General features: G+C 40.8%; 1 protein-coding gene across 1 annotated transcript in view; it reads right to left on the bottom strand.

Annotated features, from left to right (window-relative positions):
* Positions 1 to 22,896, bottom strand: part of tmtc2b (transmembrane O-mannosyltransferase targeting cadherins 2b) — a gene marked incomplete at both ends in the record, with an annotated part of 89,991 nt that overhangs the window by 38,451 nt on the left and 28,644 nt on the right. Inside the window, one exon of the mRNA XM_083893093.1 lies at positions 10,366 to 10,942. Within this exon, the coding sequence (XP_083749219.1) occupies positions 10,366 to 10,942 (577 nt within the window). The remainder of the gene's footprint in view (positions 1 to 10,365; positions 10,943 to 22,896) is intronic.

The following is a 22,896-nucleotide window of genomic DNA, read 5'->3' as shown; positions in this document are numbered from 1 at the left end:
CACTACCATATAAAGATCTATACAAGCCTGTGTCCATGTCTCCAGGTGTCCTGTGGACACTTTTACAGGCGTCTCTTTTACTATTGTGGTCAATGGGAAAATTTCTTTTTGGGCTTTTGGGCTTTTATGGGGTTTTATGTTGCAGTACCCACAGTACCCACCATGTAAACATTTTCTTCAAGGCAGAGGGGGCGGAGCTCTATCCAGTTCATATTATACATCCATGGTGACAACACAGTGTGCAATACATGAAAACCCTGTTGTAAATTAGATTTAGCGTGGAGTTAAATATAAACTATGCCAATGATTTAACATGTCAGTGCTGATGAAACCCAGCTCTGATCATGTAACATGATGTGATTTAAATTTCTCAATACTACTGGAATTTTGTTCCACAGTTCCAAATGTGGACATGGACTGTTTGCACAGTTTGCATGTTTACAACCAGTGGATTGTCCCATGTGGCTTTGCGTCCCTGCTGAAATAATCATACAATCATTCCAATGTGTCACAGTGGAGAAATTAGAACTGGGCATGAGCCAGAGTCCATTTAATTCACATGCTCCACTGAACATTTAAGGACAAAAACTGCAACTCAGCATTTAAAGCAGAAAGAATAGAAAACAACGGGATGGTACACTAGGATGGGAGGAAATGATGGGATGGCCTCTTTGCCTTCTCAAAGAAGCTATTTCTAAAACATAGGGACTGTAATACAAGTATTCCAGCCGTATACACTTGTTTTATTGTTTTTGAAAAACAATTACCCTTTTCTATCTCTTCCTACACTTCTGCAGGGTCTATAGTCGCAACCCTCAGGTGATAAGTGTGCACCTCACCATGACTCCACATGCTTCTATCTCCCATGAATATAATGAGCAGATAAGGTTGGCCATGCACATCACACCTGCAGTAAATACTGAAGCAATGTAGCTACGGTTGGAAACCATACTGCAGTGCACTGTCTGCGCACAGATTTAGCTCAACAGTCTCATCAATATCTTATATAAGACTTCATTATAGATCATATCCAGAAAAGAGTAGAGTGCAATATAATGCTAATGGAACTGCTGTGAATGGAAGTCTGCAGATATGGATATTCCTATGGCTGATGCCAATGTTAAAAGAGTAGTAGAGCTGATGGTCAATATATGACGCTGTTTTGTCCCAGTTTAATAATAAAAAATGCACAATTGCTTATCTTAAAGTGGCCGTATTATACCCTATTTTTGTCCTAATGTCCTAAGTAAAAAGAACTTTTACACTTTTCCGACTGATATGGCCTCCAGAGTCCCAAATAGAATGATTTATATGATTAAAAAGTTGATTTAGCATATGTCCCCTTTAAATCACATTTATGATCTCATTCAACACTAAAATTCCGTATCTCTGCTCTGTATTTTGTGTCAACACAGCAGTGCAGAATTATTCCAAATAAAAATAATGTATACATTAAAAATATATAACATTTTTTGTCTGAAATAAATCTATTTTATTGACTAATTGGCCAATTAACTAAATAATAATTGGTGAATGGCAATAATAAATAGTGCGATCAACCTCTAGACACTAATCATAGTGTGCTCCTTTATGGTTTTTTGTTGGTCTCTGTAACTCTACATTACGTTAAATGACCACAATGTCTGATTTGACAGCTGCATAGAATTAAAACATTAGAAAATGACAGTAGAATGATTACAATTCTAAATTTAAATCTCTCTTAACTACTTAATGGTAGAGTGTAGAGCAAAGTCAAGTGTGATATGAGGCGTGCATATCCCCAGAATTTAATCAGCCATGAAAACAGTGGCTGATGGTTTACAGACATTGGTAGAGCTCATCTGACAGAAGCACTACAGACACACACTTTATCTCTCTCTCGTGTGTTCTCTCCGCCTCCTGAAAATGTCAACAACAGACTCTCTTTTCTTGGTCTGTCCGTCCTTTGGCTGTTCCATCCAATAACGTCTCTCCTTCTCTTCAACATATTTCTCCTCCATCTCTTTTGCCCTGATTCTTCTCGGTTCCCTCCCTTTGCATTGTGAGCGTCCAACGGTGAGATGCATGTGCTCCTTTGTAGCAACGCGCACAAGAGGCGATTTTCACTCAATACCATAGCAGACCGCTAACGTATTCATCGAAGTGGCTGCACCACTCGGCTTTTCAGCAAAACTTGTGAATATTATGCGAGAGAATGGAGAGCCCAGGCAGAACAGAGGCTCTGCAGACAGCCCTTGATTTGTTTCCTTTTCCTTTGTTTGTGTAAAGTGGCAGTTTGCCCATTCTGCATCTGAATGATTACATGTCACTCATCCGTCTGAACAGTTTTGGAAGCAGTTAAGTGGTTTCTCGGTTGCTTGTTTTGAAAAGGATTCTTAAAAGCCTAATTTACTGTAAGTTGGTAAAACAAAAAAAAAAAAATTCTAAAAAGGACTTACAGGCAGCACTTTAAACTTGTCATCGGGCTTTGATCTATAGCAGTTGTCACATTCAAAATACTGTTGAGCTTTACATAACAACTGCTATGTTTGAAATTATGTCAGTTATCATTTAGTTTTGCCCCATTTCAGTTTCATAATTCCTGTATAGAAATGACACTTTACAGTATGCCCATAAGTCTGAAGGTCTTAAGTAAAAACTCTTCTTCCTTACTCATTCTACAGGCCAGTTTATTGCCGTAAATAAGAGCTATGGTCTGCAGGTGAAACAAAGGCCCAAGGTGTATTTCAGTTGTGTTCAAGTAAGCTACAGTTTGAAAAACTCAACATTTGGAACATCAACAGATATTTGTGCTACGGTGGAAAAACCCCACATGGTTCAGTAATGTCTGCAGGAAGGAAATCTAAATTGTCCAATGGTGGTTATTTCATTACTGTGAGTTAGTGGTTGTAATATTAGTGAGTTAGAATGAACTGTCCCTGTGAAAGATTAATGACAAGTAAATCTGTTCTCATCTTCATTAAAGAAAACTCAATGCTCGTGCAAAAGAGTTGTACAATTGCACGCTGGTGCTGTAGAACATTCTTTTCCTGAGCTGAGGTCTTATATAAAATGCCACCATCGATTTTCAGACATGCTGGCTATAAAAAGAATTGGGGTATGCAGTCATTTCTTAGCCATAAGCAAAGTGAGGCTTGTTCTGTATTTTGCATCTGTTTTTACACCAGCGTGATATTTTGTTATAGGCTCCATTCTTTTTCGTCTCCGTTTCCATCGTCTCGCTGCAAAGTCAGGGTTACAGTGCCGGTTTTCCCTGGCCCAGTGCCTGTCAGGTTCTCTTAAGTCTAATAAACGGCAGACTGAAGCAGACCCAGCTCAAGTCACTTTCCATCACTGTGGCTGCACTTGCCTCATTTTACCCCAAAGCTATGACATTCTGGGAGTGAGAGTCCTGTTCGATCATCAGTGGAATGTCTTCTCGATTACTGCCGCCTTTATAATGCTTTTCTTCAGAATGAGACAGATGGAGAAACAGCCCTTATCCATTTTCAAACCACGTCTAAAAGAAATACTTTGACATTTTGAAAATATGCAAATGCCCTTCCCTGCTGAGAGAGAGAGAGAGAGAGAGAGAGACATGAAAAGATACATGCAGTATGACTCTCATGTCTCATGCTCATTAACTATAAATCTGGCAGTTGGTTAGCTTGACTTAGCAACTGACTGGAAAGAGTGGAAATCAGCAAACTCGTCTTTGTTCAAAGATAAGCACCACCTCTTAAGGTCTCTTAATAAGACCACCTCTATTTACTCATTACAGTAGAAGAAGAAGAATTCCTGTTGTGGTTTTACAGAGGGTTACATGCTGTCTTGGCTGGACCATGCACATAGCAGGAATATCTGCCCATTGCCTGGCAACTTCATAATTACTACAATATTCCCTCCCTTTGTGCTAATTTATTCCACATGTTTATGCAAAGATATTAGAGTCATGACAACCTACATATCTAACACTCAATATAACTCATAGACAGCAAATAAAATGGACAAAGTCTTCTTGTTTGGAAAGGGAAGCCTATAGGAATAAGGATAGAAGTAGCAGTGGTTGAAAAAAAGTCTATGGGAAAATGCGCTTCTATTTCTCATTTGATTCATATTATCAGTAAATATTTTCCTGAGGAGAAAATATGAGGAGATAATAAGTCTCAATTACTACTTTAGGTCTTCTTTTATAGAACATAATGTACATTTTGTAAATGATGTCTCAATTTAGAGGTGTCTTGCAATAGGTGCCTGGTTGCAGGTAATCCGGTGAAATGGTTTTTCAACTGGAAAATGAAGTCCATTTTTATACACAGTCTGTGATTCAGCTGCATATATCCCCAACTTTCCCTTTAACGTGTTAATCTTTTCGTTTCGTTACAGCTTTGTTTCCAGTGTGCATGCGTCTGACTGTCCATCTCCCTCTACAGACCAGAGGAGGTGGTGTGTATCCCCATGTGAGAGGCAGGTGGGTGAGGGCAGGGGGCACGAGCTGAGCCCACCAGGCCCAATCTATCACACTGTGACAGGAGCCATTAGAGCATGGAGGAGCATCTGTGGAGCCCTAGGTAAGAATGCATGTGGTGGGCTGTATTTCCATTCACCTCATCTAATACACTGCGATGGTATGTGTGTATGTCATATTGTGTATGCTGGGTGTGTGCTGCATACATGTACACAACCACGGCAAGCAGTACGCACTTATACACGCTTGGAGGGACCTCCCATCTCAGGTCTGCTGTTCCATCTCCGACATCCCTGAGGTCAGAGCTCGCTGGCCTCGACAACTCCATAACACCTGAGCTCACAGTCCAGGTTAACTCTGTAACCCTCCAAACATATAACACACACATGCCTGGAGCAGTGACCTTGAACTAATAGCCAAAGTGTGAACAGAAAATGGGAGGTGTGAAAAGATAAAGTGAGTATGCTTGACATTCACTGAGGGCCAGCTGGGTCTTGTCCCAGATTTGAAAATCAGTTTCCAGTGGTTGCGTTGCTGGTTGTTGAATGTGAACAAAAGCAAAAAGCAAAAGGAACATCTCAAGTTCCTCTGAAGATATATGTGAGGCGCAGTATGCTCAGGTTGTACTAATGGATGCAAAGCATTAACATGACATCACCAAGATAATATCTCTTTATGCCGTTTACTCCTTCAAAGCATCGGATTTCTGTATCGTGTTTTCAAAGGGTCGTTGTTGTCACGGTCATGTCAGGAGTGCAGCTCCCTCAGGGGCTTTGACTCATACTGAACCTGCACGTCAACAAACGGCATCATCTCCTCAGTCCGACAAGTCACTCGTCCTCTAAAAACAGGTATTTTGTGATGGTGAAACTTAAAAAAAAAAATAAAATTGACATAAAGATGAAAGAGAGGAAATCTCAAGACAAACATTTAATTTTAGAATAACCATTTTGAAATAATCTAAAAAAACACAAACATTTCCTCCACTAAATTAGGAACTCTAATTGTGTTTCAGTATCTGTTGTTGAAAATGAGTCTTCGGCAGGAACAGCCTCGTAAAAAGCATATTTTTTCCACATAAACTGTGGCTGTACCGCACACACACACACACACACACACACTCCCTGTTGCCAACTTTGTTACATCTGAATGCTATAAACTCATTGCCTGCGAGTTGCTCAAAGCATAAGAACATATGGCCATAAATGCTTTAATCAGACACAAAGGCAACTGTTGAATCTCACCATTGTAAAGGTCAGCTTGGGTAAACAATTTAATGACGGCTTTTAAAGACAGTGCAGGTCTTGGAAAGAACTAATTACAAACATATTATACACTGTCGACTGACATTGGCACCGGTTGTCAACACTGAAAGCACTGGTAGTTTGGACACTAAACATACAGACTAACGATGGGAGGGAGGAAAAGGGAAGGGTGTAATGTAATGCTTGTTGAAATGTATATAGGGGATTATGGGTCATAAAACTGCTACTTGCACAGGCCCATTCCGTATGAAATAGGGGTTTGCTTTGCATATATTCATAAAATATGGTTGTGGTCGACTGATTTATCGAAAGACTACGACAGATTACACCAGAACACAACCCAGGCATCCAAAGGTTACACCAAATCTCTTAATAAAAGCCTTTAGAAGCCACATGATGCAAAGAGCTTTGACTCCAGGGTCACTGTTCATCCAGCATATGCTTATTCTATTACAGTCTGGGTGTTATTGTTTCCTTCTCGCATTCCCTTCATTTTCTCTCATTTTTTTTTTTTTTTTTTTAAGCCAGTGCAGTTCCAGTACCACAAACATGAACACAAAGATACAGCCCTGTGGCGAAATGAATACTTATCCTTAAAGTGCTGCAGACTGTGGCCAATATTTCTGCATATAGAGTTGGCTCGTGTTTGTCTAATCCCTTTTATAAGATCACTGGCCCTGGGACAATTTAAGTTGGAGAATTGGAGAAGTGGATACATGTAAACTGTGATGCTGACACTGTGCAGACAAAAGCTAGCACATGCACAGCACACAAATGAATTACAGCCTATTCAATTCGACAGTTTGATCTTACCCAGTTCAAACCTGTTTTTTTTTTAATGTAAAATATCAGTTTTTGAATTTGATTTGCCTCAATCCTCAGGAATTGCTAAAGCTTTTTTGCACGAATTCTACTGTTCCAAGATCTGTTATATAAATTTAAAGTCAGGCAAAATTTAACAAATAAATCAAGATAATATGCATGCATTACCCATTGATTTGCATGAATAGTCTGCAGTTTAAGTTGTGGTGAAATGAGTTATGGACCTCCAGTGAATAACAGTGATGCTTCCAGCCTACAACCTTCAAAGTGCACACAGAAGCAGTAATGACAAAATGGGAGATTTGTAGCAGATATAAAACTCTAATGTAATTGTACGTACGCCACAATCAGATAAAAAGACCCTGTTCACAAATTTCCAATGCTGAATGTCAAACGACTTGAGCTGAGCGAAGAGCTCAGTAATAAAATGAAGCACTGTTCCACTGTGGTCTGTCTGTCATGCAACAAACTGGCCTCTTTAGTCCGACTGATGCATGGATGTTGTGTTCTCCAACGAAGGAAAGCCTGAGACACGGTGACATTTCCCTTTTTCATGCCTTTGTGCCGAGTTTGCCTTTTATCACAGAACATAAATGTCACTGTGCGGCTTTCTTATTGGTACAATATGTATTGCAGAATTAGCGGCCAAGTTTTCAGCACCTGATAGATCTCAAGCCTGTGTTTATTTTCACTGAGATCATTTGCAGCTCTGAGCAAAAATTAATGATCACACAGGCAGCTGAAGGCTAAATTCGCCTTGAGGAATAACTCCCTTTGCTCATCATCAGTCAAAGTAAGTGCCTCTCTTCACAGAGATGGAGTGGACATGCTGCATTACTTATTAGCCATAAGGAAAGATGATTGGATCAGACTACTAATAATTACTGTTATCCTAAGGTAGAGAAACACAACAAACCACTGAGGTTAATGTGTTAGAGGTGATAAGACTCTGTCTTTTCTGCTGTGTTGACTTGTGTGTTGTCTGTCCTCCTAATGACACGACACGATACAGTCATGGCCAACGTCAGCAAAAAGTTGCAAACCTGCGTCTGCAGCCTCAGAAAAAAAGGTTGTTTTCCAAAAGTGACAACAAACTGCACATTTCCTAATTTGTCTTCTCACTGCAAAGTTCCCTATTGACTGAGCTGTATAAAATAAAACAAAATGTCTCTTTTCAAACATTATATAGTACTACAAATTTAGGTTTATAGGTCTATCGAGAAACAAGATACGTTCAATGTGATACTTTATGTTGTTACTGAACGTCTGTATAGGCAATTTCGAGCTACACCTCATGTAAGATATACTCATATCAAATTTCGATAGATCATCACTGAATCATATTCTATCAAAAACACAAAATATCACAGCTACTGTGCTGTGCAAACATCTGTCTCTGGAGACACTTGCCAGGTTCATTACGCAGAATGGCAAACCATGAAAGCAATCTGAAGAGCCTGCTCCGTGCCAGGATTGTTACTAGTCGATTTTATTCTTTGAAGGACGACTGGATCAGCAAGGTTTTTGGATTTTAATCAGAAAGTTGAAATGTGTCAGCTGTGAGGCATCATCTTCTTCAGCCCCTTTGGCCCTGTTTCCTCTGGTCTAGCCAAGCCTGACAAGCCATTAGAAGGCCTGTCTGCCTACAGCAATGGATGGGCTGTACTCCAGAGGACACAGAGTCAGATAAGGCTTAAATCACGAGAGGACAGTGTGGAGAAGGCAGTAGCAGCACCAGAGGCTATCAGTCTTCATTACCACACAAGAGTTGAACCTAAAGTATGATCTGCACTTCAATTGAATATTTTTTCTCTCATGTTTCTGTCTCTCTTGGCTTTTTGGGTCCCGTTCAGACCTGCTATTGACACCTGTCCTCAGTGATCCAACCGTAACCACATCATGCAAAGTATGGCGATAAATTATGTCCTGGATGTGTCAACGTATTTATGTGAGTGAAAGTGTATGTGCCCGTGTTTGCAGGTGACAGAGTAAGAGAAAGAGAAAGATAAAGAAGAGAGTCCTCCTTGTGATGAAAAAAAAACCAAAATCATATGCTGTCCCGTCCCAATAACTCCCCTAACCCTAAATGTTTGCCCTAACCATAAATTCTTGTGTAGGGGGGAGCAAGGGGTAGTACGATTTTCCCCTTATAATCAACCCTCAAAATGTAGTGAGCTCTGGTGTGTGCTAAAAACGAAGTGGAAGATGAAATTACCCATGATGCTTAGCAAACTCTGCGAGCCGGCTGAGGATTTTTTTCAAAAAGATGGCGGCCACATCTGCAGAGGAACGATTGTGTTGTAATATATTTTCGCAAATAAGCATGTGTTGGAATATGTTAGTTTGATCCAAAGACTAATGTCAGAAAATAACTGACGATTTATGAAAGCAGCTAGCTAACTAGCTAGCTAGCAGTTATTTGCTGAGCGCTCCACCGCTAGAATTGTCAACATGTGACGTAGGTTAGCACGTTCGTTACGTTCACTACACTAATTTGCATACAGTGGTGTCCCAATTCCATAGGGAAGCCACTTACCTCAACGAGGGGAATTTACAGTTGAGAACACTCCAAACCAAGTGGACATTTTAAGCGGGAGAAATGGGACGGGGCCTTAATATTGTGGTGGTGGCTAAAGAAACAATGGATGAATGAGTGCTGATAAGTTTAAAAACTGTGAAACTACCACGGGTCACATGGCGTCAGCAGAGTAGGACCATTCTAAGAACTATACTGCGTTCATGCAGCTCAGGAATGTGGACAAAATGCGTCCTCAAACCCGCTTCCCAATGTGGTTGCTGTGATCAGATCAAAAGACACATTCAGACGTGCACTTGGCACGATCTGGTCCTGATGGATTCACTGAGGACAGATGTTAACATCAGTCTCTGTCCTCGCTGACACCTGTCCCTTCATGTGTCCTCTCCGTCTCACTGGCTGCGTCTGAGCTCTTCTGCCACATAAGTGCAAATGTCCTGTTGAATTTGTAATGATGGACTGAGCGTCAGGGATGTGACATTGACTAGACAGCAAATACATCTGACAGGAGCTGTTGGAGGAAAAAGGGTGCTTAATGGCTGGATTTGTCAAAAGTGACAAGAAAATATGAAGTGGTCATCACTTTTTCTTACCTCAACTATTTCTTCTGTTATATATACACACATGTTAATATACACATGAACCCATAACACATGAAAACAGAACGTTCTGTTCCAATACTAATGTGTAACATGTGGCTAACAGCTCACTTTTCATCACGACACTCTATAAACACACATTAACCATCACTAAAAATGTGGGTCAATGAGCAGTTAGCTACATTCTTCCACTGAGTTTGGTTTAATTGAATGACTTAATCTGTTCTTTGGAACTTTTCTTACAAACCTCAATCAGATGGAAGAAAATAGCGTATCTCACTGTTAAATGTGGACAGATTAGAGACTGAATTGCAATGAAATCAGGACCTGAAATTATGCAACATACCAGACTGTGACCACGTTACACATTAACTCAGTTTAATCTTTAGGCTTAGATTATAACGACTAAGATAAAAGCATTAGGGAGGCTTTATTGCTATATGATAATCATCATCTTTTTTTTCAGAATACCCAGCAACTGCCGGAGATCCCCGTTAGGCCGTGAGACATCATCAGTGAATGTGCCTTGTGCACAGTTCTAGAGCAGAATATGCTGTTTGCATCTTTTCTAGCATAAATCTATCTGGATATATTTGCATTGTCTTCGACAGATTCTGGGAAGTCAGGGAGCAGACACAGGAAATCAGATACGTGTGAAAAAAGGCAGCACCACGGGCACAGAACAAACTTGATTACCTTGTAGAAGAGCATGACGACCTGTCGCAATTTGAGCTTGTGGAAAACGCAGACGTCGTACAGCGCAGACACAGCCAGGACTGTGACTCCCAGCTCCTTCCACAGCATGCTGCAGGCAGCGCAGGCCAGGCTGCACACGAACCACGCCATGAGCCGCCAGGACCCAGCATGGCCCCGCAGTGTGCAGTGATGTATGTAACAGAGCAGGGACAGCAAAAAGAACAGTGCGGCACCTTCATCAGCCCGACCCACGACGCCCGCCACTGCCTCAGTGTGGATGGGGTGAGAAGCAAAGAGGAGGCCGGCGAGGAGGCTCCACGGGCCTCCTCCAAGCAGCAGGCGTGCCAGCGAGGTAAACAGGGCTGTCACAGCTCCATGGAAGGCCACATTAACCATGTGGTAACTCCAAGGCTCCAGCCCACCCACGGCGTAGTTGAGGCGGAAGGAGAAGGTGCAGAGAGGCCGGTAAGACTTATGACTGCCACTGTGCGTGAGTAAAGTGCCCCAGAAGTCATCGTAGAAGATGTTTGTCCAGGGAGTTTCTGGAAGCAGATCCTGATTGGTCTTGATTGCACGGCTGCAGAGAGAAAAGAAAAGGTTAGAAAAGCATTTCTGGGTACGAAAAAAAACCACGGCATGTAGTCGATGGATGGCTAAAATGTACATGTAATACAGTAGTGACATTTCTGTCAATTCAATCAAGGCCACTGCTTCTTCGTCTAACCACATTACTTATCTGCCACATTCAATAAAAGTGCAATGTCTGAACATATCGGTTATGATATACTTGTATTGGCAACGTGCTGATGATTTTCTCACGAGGACGCACAGCTATACTTTAACAGTAGGGGTTTAGCAGAAAGTATATGTGTGAGACAGAGTGTGAGCTTCAAAGTCCAAGCAGCTTTGCCACTCAGGAATTAGGTAAGGGCGACACACCCTTGACCACAAACAAAACAGGAACCAAAGTATTGGAACGTCATGTTGGCAACATTTGAGACGGGGTGAAAATCAACAAGGCGTTCGAGTGGAGCAGAGGTATAAAGTTCACTTTATCCATTCAAGAACAGTTGTGAACACACATGAGCGTTCAGCTTCTGTAAGCACACGTGGCTGCTAATTAAGAGGCCAGTTTGACTTCCCTTCTGTCAGACATGCACCCGTGTGACCTAATGCAATGCGGCTGCATTAGTTGCAAGCTGTGTGTATGTCATCGGCTGAGGAGAAGGCCAACCGGGGGTCAAAAAGGGGACAAGTAAAGCACATGCTACAAGGCATCGGACATAGTGAAAGACCTCTGCTGCTTTCACTGGGAGATGGCGGCGCTGATAATTCAAGGCAAACAAAGCCAACCCCTGTAGAGGGAAGATGGTTGGCAATAGCAGAACAGAGGTGCTCCAGGTCGTAAGTGTGTCCTCAACAGCAGTCACAATTTGGACAATGAATTGGACTGTAAAAACACAAGGCACAAGGTAAGTACTAAATGCTTCATTAGTCTTATATATATGCTCTAACTTATGAATAAAACTGATGTAAAAGTGAGAAAAAAACAAGAATGAACTCAAAAACTGTTGACTCAAGAGTAATGAACTGCTTCCTCAGCCATTCCCTTTTTAAGCATAACACTTTATTTTGGCAAAAGCCCGTTGAACAACTGCCACCTCTAATACCAAAAAGCTCACGGGGAGTTATGGTGTGTTGCAGCAGAAGCTGTGGCATTCATCATATTACAGAATCATCTGACTCTCTCAGAGAGGGGTGAGTAGAGCTAGAACTCCTCCTATGATGGATCTGAGAGAAATAAACAGCACCTCGCCTCAGAAGGTCAAAAGGGGGCATAGAAATAAACAGCTGGGGTGGAATAGAAAAGCCTCACATGTCAGCACACAGATGATCAGGTTTCTATCCTCTCTAGTGAGATTGGCAAGGTCTCAAGGACTTAAGAACTGGTAGCCCAAGCCTCCACTTCATGACTGATATGCCAGTTTATTTGAGATCTTCATGCGACCGCAAAATGCCCACATAAGACGCATTATAGTTCATCAACATCTCAAAGCTGTTTTGGAGACAAGTGCACTGTTTTTCCATCGTACGCCACAAGGGAGTCAGTGAGTCCAAACACATTATATATTGCCTTAAAACCACTTTTGGCAACAAAGCACGGACTAAAGCCAGTTCCAGTCAAAAGCCCACTGCATTTACAGCTTTGGCTTTGTGAGACGCTGTACATGAGGATGTGTGTCACACAAAAGATCTGTTGAATGTGATGTTGAATAAATTTTACAGCATAGTGTTGAAAATAAGCACATTTTCTGACTGATTTTCATGTTATTTCACTAGTCGCCATTAATCCAGAATAAAAATTTGGCAAATGTCTTTCCATTGAATGACCAATACTGATATTTAATACTGACACAAATGTAGAAAAGAAGTAAATACAAAACATCATAGCTATTCCCAAAATGCTCAGATAAAATGAATTATATTTCAATACTATTTTGGAGACAAGTGCACTGTTTTTCCATTGCATGCCACGAGGGAGTCAGTGAAGCCTGATGCATTATATATTGCGTTAAAACCACACCAGGTTTTTCTGGCAGCAAAGCATGTGTGTGTGTGTACCAGTGCCAGTCAAAAGACCCCTGTGTTTATGGCCTTGGTGTCCTGAGTCGCTGTACTCTCGGATTGTTTCGTTCTTATATGTCACAGAGACTGTCGGCATCTAACACACTGATGTTGACAGGCAGAGATTAGAGAAGCACAGAGAGAGAGAGAGAGAGAGAGAAGGGGGTGTAACCTCTTAACCCGCTCATGTGTGAACTAACCAGAGCAGAAGATGGAGATACACCCACAGCTGAATGAATGCATTCCCACTGGTCAAAAATCCATTCAACCCAGGATTTTCTTTTTCTTCACCAGTGGGAATGTGTTTAATTGGTCTGCATTAACTGGAATATAGGTGAACATACTACTTTCCATTTTGTCTGCATAATTTCTGGCAGCCATGTGTTAGGGTTAGCAGTAGGGTAAGAGTTAGGGCTTGTATTTCAATTGGATAAATGTGATGAAGTAAAAGACACAAATTGTACCATCGCAGATTCAGGGGTGAAGAATCCAGGCTATATGTATTAATTTTAGTCGGAAAGAAAATGTATAATCAGCCATAAACTCACAATGATCACATTAGTCACGATGAGTCTTCACACTCTATCGCAAGACCTTAGTCCTCTGAATTTCTTAATCATTATCAGTCTTTACTTCTCCACCAGCTGCAAGAGGCCAGTAGGAGTGAAAGATTGAGTTTCTGTGGCTGACCAGACCCTTTTCTAAGTAGAGCTGGCAGCAAGGAGGACCTTTCCAAGCTGGGAGCACATTCCACCCCTGACCGCCATCCTGCACACTGACTCCCAAAGGAACACAGGGATCATGTCACTGCTAACAACAGCAGCCCCTGAAAACTTTTTTTTTTTCGACTTCCCATTACTGTTTCATGATCACCTACTTCTTGCTGTCAGGTTGAATTTCTCCACAGCTTCTCTGGATCACAATCACATGCCTCACTGTTTCCTTGTCATAATATGGACAGAAAATGTATTTTTTTTTGTATGAAAAATCTAAATTATTTAAGTACAGACTTGTTTATGCAGTGAAAATGCAGCATCTGGCAAATATATATATTTTTCCATATTCTAATAATTTACACAGAGCCACTATGTACAGTGTGGTTATGGTGAACGCAGAGAAAATAAGAAAAACAGATTTTTTTGGAAAATTGTGAAATTAATTCACCAAAATTAAACATGTGATCCTGATACAAAAGCGAAAAACAAAGGCCTGACATTGTATTTTTCCAAATAATTTCAACACATCCGAGAGAGGGAACACAAAAAACTCTGATCACCAGGTATTTTATCTCTTCTCAGTTTGTCATAACACTGTCAACACAACTATGAGAACAGTTGATATATTTGTTTAATTTTTAAACCAGGATGGGATAAAGAGTAGTGCACTGAAGAAAGAAAAAAATCCTTCATGAGCATGATCCTCTAGCCTACTTGACTGTGCTCAAAAGCATTTCCATGAAAAATGTTCTTGCTATCTCCTTATCTCCTTAGCTGAGAAATAATCATGCGAGAGTTAACCTCTTTACCCCTGGAACAGTTTCATGTATACTGTGCACGCATAAGCAGGACGGAGAAAAATTGCCTTGTCCAGTGACTGCAGGATCCCTGTAAACAGACTGGATCTAAAACTGAGAAGCGATTGGCTCTGTGTGGCCGTCACGCACATAAGAGATGAGACTCATGTTTAAGATGAGATTGAAAGTCAAGGACATGTCATCGGGTTGTTTTTTTTTTCCTTCCCCCTTACATCTACCCAATGAATATGAAATGAAGCAGTTGGTGAAATGGAAACCATTGTGACCAAACAAGATTTCTCCAGCATTTAAAAGAAAATGTGATGAAACCAAGCACACCGTCCTCACCAAAGGGTGAGGTTGGGCATCTCTCTCAACAAGAGAACAATATTTGTTTTAAGGTAAAGGGATTCTTTACACAGCTGAAACATGGGTGTACATTGATGTTCAGTCATGATGTAAACAAAAACTACGAAGAGAAACATCAACAAAAATGTAAATTATTACCAGAAACCATCTGAGCACAAGAATTCCTGTTGGATGATACCAGTATTTATATCCATTTCCCCTGGAAACAGAGCTCAAGACTTTATAGACAAGACTAAATCTGTTTGTAAATCGTATGTAATATTCACACTGATTCCACAGCGGGTGACAAAGGAACAGGCGAAGCACTGCACTTTCAGTGTACTGAAGCACTGTAGAGGAAATCTGCTCCTTAAAATACAAAGCATATAAAGATTTCCATTTGTGAGAGCATGTGAAACTAAAGGGAGTCTGGAGAAAGTGATCAAAGGTCTGCCAACTACATGTCATCACCCAGCTTTAATATCTGAAAGAAGCACAGTGGTATTTATAGCCTGCCCACTGGGACACTGGGGTAGCCCACTCAGTGTTTCCGGCACGCTTTTGTCTAATGTTTCTTCCCATGGGCATGCTAGCACGTCATTAATTGCATGTCATTCCATTGCAGTAATGGTACCTTTATTAATGGTCTTTTTTCTATTGTTAAAATATATGCTCTATTTATTTTGAATTTAGAGTCTCACGTCACAAAGACAATACAATAAAGACCACGTCTTAAAACCATACTTTTAAGAGGCCATTAAGGAACATATTATAGTCTTCGTGCTCCTTCTTGATAAATAAATGATGTTCTATTATGTACCTTTAGATTACTGCGATTAATGTATTCAGTGCAGCAGAAAAGCGATCAAACTCTCAGGAAGCTCATTTGAATAAACAAATTATTAATGCAAAAGGTGATGTTAATGAAAAGCAAAGACATGAAGATTTTGCCAAAAGAGGCAGAAGGAGAGAGAAGTGGAAACGTCTATTTTGCTGCATTGTTACAAAGCATGGGGTTATAGATGGGACCTGCCAGCCATTGGCAGTGCTGCCAAACAAGATAAAATGTAATCAAGCGTTAACGTTTGAAGACCAGCTCAGCCAGCGAGAGAGAGAGAGAGAGAGAGAGAGAGAGAGAGAGAGAGAGAGAGAGAGAGAGAGAGAGAGAGAGAGAGAGAGAGAGAGAGAGAGAGAGAGGCTCCTGTTCAACACGAGGGAAAACGGTCCAAATTCTTTTATTTAGAAACTTCTGTTACTGTATCTTAAGGATAAGATGTAATTAACTGTCATGGGGTGTTTTGATATTTTAGCTTTAACTTTGAAAGGAGAACAAACTGAGAAAAACAGTTGCGGTGTAGCTCTCTGTAGCCAACACCACAGCGGAGGCCACCATAAAATGCCTATTGTCAAGAATGAATGGCTGCTTTCTTTCATTTGACATATGCGATTAGTAAGCCTATAGTAAAAGCTCTTAATAAAAGAAAACAGCCTCAGGGAGTGCTGGAGAGAATGTTGAATGATTTCTTTTTTAAACCACAAGACTGAATGAGTTGGAATTTTTTCTTAATTTGGCAAAACAAAAGCTATTTTATTTCATTATTCAAACTCCCTGTTCTGCACACGTCAATGAGTGTTTTGAAAGAGAAAGTCAAACCTTTGTTTTCTTTTTATTTTGACAGATTTGCCAGAGATTCTAAGAGCGCGTCATAAAGAGGGGGTTACGATACTTTCACTGACCGTGGACAGCTGCCTCCCCTCCATCATGATAATTAGCAAAAGGCAGGAGAGTCAGGATGGATGAGATACTGGTGATGGTGGTAAAGGTCAGGGACAACAGTAATTAGGGCTGAATCTGGGCTAAATTTCCCCTGTGTTGCTCAAGTTAATTCTGACCTTCATTACTACTTTCCAGTGAGCTCATGCTCCCAATACCTGTTTCATATACATTGGTTTCAGCCTTACTTTCTTCATTTTCATTAGGCCACTTCCAGGTAACAATTTCTATTCTTATTTTGTAAAACTTTTACAAAGTTACTACTTATTGATATGATCATGTTACGTACTCTGCTTAAGCGTAAGTGGTGTATGAAAAATGTCAGCTTGTGTGTTGTGCAGTTAAAATGCACAAAAAAGGGATCTCACTAGAAGGATTCAATGTTTTTACCGTAGTGCAACATGCAACACTGCGTTTGATTAACCCGACAGCATTCCCTAGCTGAGTGGAATAGGTCTCCCCCTTCAGGGGAGGGTATTTGCATTTGCTCCACTGGCACAATAATACACACTCACTCCATTTCATGGCACGGTAAACAAGCAAACACAGAGACACTGAGACACTGAGTCTGAAGAAGGGCAAGCGCATCCACCTCTATGGAGTGTTTTAGCTCGGTGAATACTCATGCCTGCTGCCTAGCATCCCTGATCAGCCCTTTGTTTAGACTGAGACAGGCACAGTAAGACGTGGCCTGAATACTGATCACCAGAGCTAACCAGCAAAGGGACCAACCAGTGAGCCACACTTCTACCCAGCCAACCACCCTGACAAAGCAGGAATCCTGGCAGCCCGTCGTTGAATCCCATGATGTGGATTTGCCTGGGGCTCTGATGGGACCTGTCCAACACTTTACTGTCCAGCAAAAGGCCTGAGGGCCACTGCCCTGTTTGATTTAGCTGCCTTGACATCTCTCTGTAACTTTCTAAATCCTTTTCAGTCCAACACTTAACATCAACACACACTTGCAAGCATTATAATTCCAAAATGTAAAATACCAATTTCTAATTTGCCTCATTAATAGCTGCTGTTGCTGCTCTTCAGTGTAAATCCACCATCGCTGTCTATCACCACCTATGATAAATAAATCATGTTAATGTCAAAGTCATATTTTCAGTTAAAGTGTGAAGTTATGTGAAGTTTATAGTCAGTTCCAGGTGTAAAAGCCAATTACAGGAGCTGCCTGTGCAGAGAGCAGAGTGGGCTGATATAGTAAACTACACTGTGATTATTGTATCAATAAATCTGTCAGCATGTGCAGGTCTGTGGCCGGACGGAAGAGAGCTGCCGGGTCACGCAATCCCCTTTCTCTCTCTCTCTCTCTCTCTCTCTCTCTCTCTCTCTCTCTCTCTCTCTCTCTCTCTCTCTCTCTCTCTCTCTCTCTCTCTCTCTCTCTCTCTCTCTCTCTCTCTCTCTCACAAAGATCAACTACTTTTTAGTAACCAACTCGATCTTTCTCTATCAACAGAAAAAGCCACTTTGAGCAGTCAAGTCTTCAACAGTTCAGATGGTTTTCAAAAGAACTTGAGGTTTTCTCTGCTTCCATACCATGATGCACAAGTACCTGTTGTATTACTCAATACAAATGATGTTATTAACCTGCTAACAAGCTCAAATTAGCAATGCTTAAGTTTAACCAGTATAATGTTTACCGAAGACTTGTGTCCACAAGTTTACCCTGATGTAAATGTCTTCTTCTACCCATGTCTTCAAAGCGATGCACAGACCATGTGTAGCCTAAAAACTCAACAACAGAAGATTTGCACATGCTCAAATCAGGACAATACGTTGGACTAATATGGGATTAGCCCATTAGTCCAACCCATTTGTTGATTGCCAGACCGAGAGGCTGATGGAAATGTTGGCACGAGATAAAGAATCATGGGGTCTCTACAGGTATTAAAAGACACCTCATCCTCAGACTGTTATCAGATTTTATGGCTATCCATTTATACTGAGCCATACAAAGTGCTACAGGAAGTCAGAAGTCAGTATTGCTTTACTCAAAATAGCAACATAATGGTCAACAAATTAAGAGAAATTCAATTTGTGTCAGCTAGACTTTTGGGCCAATTTATAATGCAAACTGATAAGAGGCTTCACTCAATAAAGTCACAGCAGAACAAAAAATAAGAACAAAGTCCTTGTTCTGAAACTAGTTCTACCTTCAAGTTTCTGCTCAGCTTGAACCATGTCTAATGCTGCAGTAGTCACCGAGACTCAGCTTGGACGAGGCCATTCCACAACACTCGTCTTCACAACAGGAGGGCTTTTGTCATGCACTGACCTTTTTGGCCATGTGGTAATAAATTAGTTGGATTTGTTCCTCCTCTTGTGTTTAGAGTGCTTCTCTTTCACATGAAGAGGGAAATTAGTGCAGGGGAGACTTTTCTTCCAGGGCTTGTGGTCCTGTTCTGTGCCAAACCAGTACAGCCTGACCGACAACTGGGCTGTTCACGTGATCTGGTTGGGCTTGGGGGATTTTGACCCATGAAGAGGTTCAGTAAGGTCAGACAGATGGGCCGAGCAGTGCAGGATGGAAACCCCACATAGAAGCAAGAGCTAAGTATAGATCTCCTGTCTAGCACTTTGCCATCCTTCTTCTCAAACCTTTTTGCATGGAGGGGCTTTATGAGCCAGGGCAGCCTTGAAGGATGAGCCTGAATCATGGCACATCACCGAAGAGGCCTCTGTTCACTGATGTTTATTGCATGAGGGCTTAAGTGCAGCAAGAGCCTTTGAGAGTGCCAGTGGAGCAGAAAGGAGAAGACATCTTTAGTGCCGACCATCTTATATGTTCAGCATTTGAAACAGCTGTGCCATATCCCAGTCATCCATATAGGTCCTCTGTTTAAGTATAGAGAGGTTGCTTTGAGTGCAAGAAGATGCAGAAAGCTCATCATCCTGCAAGCGCTGTGATTAGTGGTTATGTTTTTGAAGCCATGCGCAATCAATCAAATGCAAATATGAAAACAAACCAATCAGCTTAAAGCCCTAACAATGCAAGGGGAAGCATGCTGCTGGGAACTGGGAGACAATAAAACAACTAATAATTTTTCACTTTGCACGGATCATTAGTTGTGTTGCCATTACAGTTTTTTTCCCGCAAAATAAAAGTGTTATTTTTTAAATTTCGACAAATTACAATTGCTACTTGCAGTTGTTTCCACTGAAGGGTGTTTTACTTATGAGCCTTAACTCTACTTTGAGGAAGATGGCCGAAAGCGTTTCGTGTTTCGCTGACATTTTGTAGGATCTCTCTGCTCACCACAAAACATCAACATGAAAACAGCATGAAAACTGACACACATACGCAACAAATCATCACATTAATGAATGGCAGTGGTCATGAATGCAGCTCCCAGTGAACTCATTAGAAACTGTCACAACAGGCAAGTCCTCACACTGTTCTAAAGCCTGTCTTTTTCAGACTCTCCTATTTGGGCTCCACTTCCAGGCCGTAATTGAAGGCACATGTAACCTATTCACTCAGATCGGGAGCCCACCTCAGTAGCTGTGTGTGTGTGTGTGTGTGTCAAAGTTAATGTGGACGGGCGGTCTGAATAACAGTACTTGAAAGTCACAGGATCTCCACGAACAGATTAGAATAAGGCAGCTCTGATAGCTGATATTGTCGCCTCATTAACTTTAGCTTGCTCTTAGATAGTCAGGGCCAGATACAGTGAGAGGAAATCAGGTTAAGGTGCAATGGCAATCTGTTATTTATTTCCACTTTAATTGGACACGGGACAGTAGGCTTAAGGGGGTTGACGTTTTTAAGCTGCAAAAAGTGATGAAGGACAAGCTGTCGTGGGGTATAATACAAACAGTCTATAGATGTGCTACTGAAAGCGTGAGAAACTGAGAAGAAACCATCTAAAAGTGAAGGGATAAAGAAAGAAAACACACGTTCCCTCTCCATGGCCTGTAGACCTACGTCAATGCAACGGGTGCCTAAATATCTCCAATGTAGCCTGACATTGCGTGAGACTGCACAAACTTTTTCACCCATAAACATGTCGGGGAGGCACCCAAATAGCCTCTTACGTGTTTTTTAAAGGCTTTGTCTTTCACATGGTGTCAATTTGCATTTTTGCAAAGGAGCTCATTTACACATTTAGAATTTTACAGCCACCAAATCACACAAACCACACGGCCTCTTTCACCAGCCCCTGTGCTTTTTACAGACTTTTGTCTGTGTAGAATGTAGAGTAGACTCCCTCAAATATATACATTAAAACAACTAAGCAAACCCTTGCATTTATATTATATTGCATTCCAGTCAAATGCATGACTGTTTCACCAAACACCTATGAGGTAAGATCCATATAACATCACTATTACTTCAAAGATATTTAGATATTGCCTGAGCCCAGCTATTTTCACAGCAGAAGTTTAGGTTAATACATTAACTCCAGTAATGAGAAAAAAGTAACATCATTATCTATATTTTTGATAATAATTATGTCAGATTGTGTGATGGGCTACTAGGGTGCATAATCGGAACAGGTTTTCATAGTACGAGCTATCCAAAAGACAGATATCCAAAAGACAGTTTTGTTGTCAACTCGAAACAAAACTCTTCTCCTCAGCTAATGTCTTTCTCTGAGTCAACAAGTTTCACAGTCAATTTTTTTCCCAATTCCCATTGTTGAGCTTTGCTGACTTCCAAACAATAATACAGCATAAAACTGCACCAGTCAGCACATTTACAACAATTGTCAGTGTCAGTGATCAACATTCACACATTGCCACATTCAATGAAATTGAAGAACAAGAAATAAAATTAAAAAACATTATTGCACAATCGTTTAATTAGTAAGTGAATGACACCACTCAGATGATTCAGTTGTTGTGGAGGCTAATTACTGCTGGAATAAACTGAACAGAATCAATTGGGTAAAGTGAGCGGTAATCAATGTGTTTGGCCAAGTCTCTCCTACTAAGAGCCAGTATCACACAAAAGCAATCAATGGTGTTTCAGCCACGAAGTCTGGGCTGATGGTTAAACAGACAGCTGCTTTTTCCGTGTTTTCATACCTGGTTAATGAAGATTGTCAGAGCCATGTGACTCCATAGGGAGGGTGGATTGATTTCAATATATCCGAGGCTTGTGTGGAATTTGAGAAATTTACCATGAAAACCTGAGCAACCACATTTATTTGCATTAAATGAAGTCTGCAAAGAAATTTCTACAAATGTGGGAGTAACAGCAGCACATTGGCGTCAGATGTTTTAGAGCTTATTTTGGACGCGGGGTTATATAGGTTTAGAATGAGTGAAATCAGATGTTACAGAGTTAGGGGCAATAATTTGATGGTGAGCAAAGCGGGTTGACATTATACATGGGTCAGATTGATATTTTGAACTCTTGGGGTTTTTTTGAACCCAGCAATGCCTTAAACTTTTAATTAGACTTCGTAAAACATATGCCAAACACTACAGGCAGCATAGTGACCTCAGTGGAGGGGAAAAAAAGCTTTTGCTGAGGCTACCCCTATGGTAGCCATTCCCCTTTGATGATTCCACATACTGTATTTGTGGTTAGCAGCAGATCAACAAAGGGCCGTGTGGTGCAGAGGACCACAACACTGATAACTGCTTGTTATGCTTCACTTTGCAAGGAGCACCAACAAATCAATGTGACACTGGAGAAAACCGTTGAATATTTTTACAAGGTAGATTTCCATCCAAACTTCAGTTAGAATACACTATCCAAAGAAGGATGGTTTTTTTTTTAATAAATTGTCATCATTCACCATATATGTGCCTCATATTAATAAAGAGTCAGGGTGGTACCATCGCTACAGGCTTTGACAGAAGTTTTCTAAATTAGCAGGGTCTCCAATCTAATGAAAGAAAGAAGAAAGAGATATCCCTGACGTGTGCGTCAAACATCAAAAAGCTGCTTCTACAGATAATAAAGAAAAAAGGGGAAACTTAATAAACCTTGGGATATAAAGATTTATGGTTGCTAAGTCAGACATGTTAGTGGATTTGGAGACACAGACATATATTACGTTTTTAATCTAGTATCCAGACCTCTGACGCCTTTTTTGCGGCTCCTTAATTTAATCAAGTATGATAAATACGGCTACAAAAAGAAAAATACTTGGACAGAAGGGATTGTTGTTTTTAATTGTCTACAATTGATTTGGATTAAATGATTAATAATAAGAAAATATGTCACCTAAACATTCATGCCTGATACCAAAAGTAGCATGGAAATTCAAATCCTGATCCTAATGTGAATTCATCCACAGTATCAGCTCAC

The sequence above is a fragment of the Microchirus variegatus genome (assembly GCF_963457635.1).
Source record: "Microchirus variegatus genome assembly, chromosome: 8".
In the NCBI taxonomy this organism is placed as follows: Eukaryota; Metazoa; Chordata; class Actinopteri; order Pleuronectiformes; family Soleidae; genus Microchirus; species Microchirus variegatus.
Note: the sequence above shows the minus strand (reverse complement) of the source record. Positions and strands in the feature narration are given on the sequence as shown.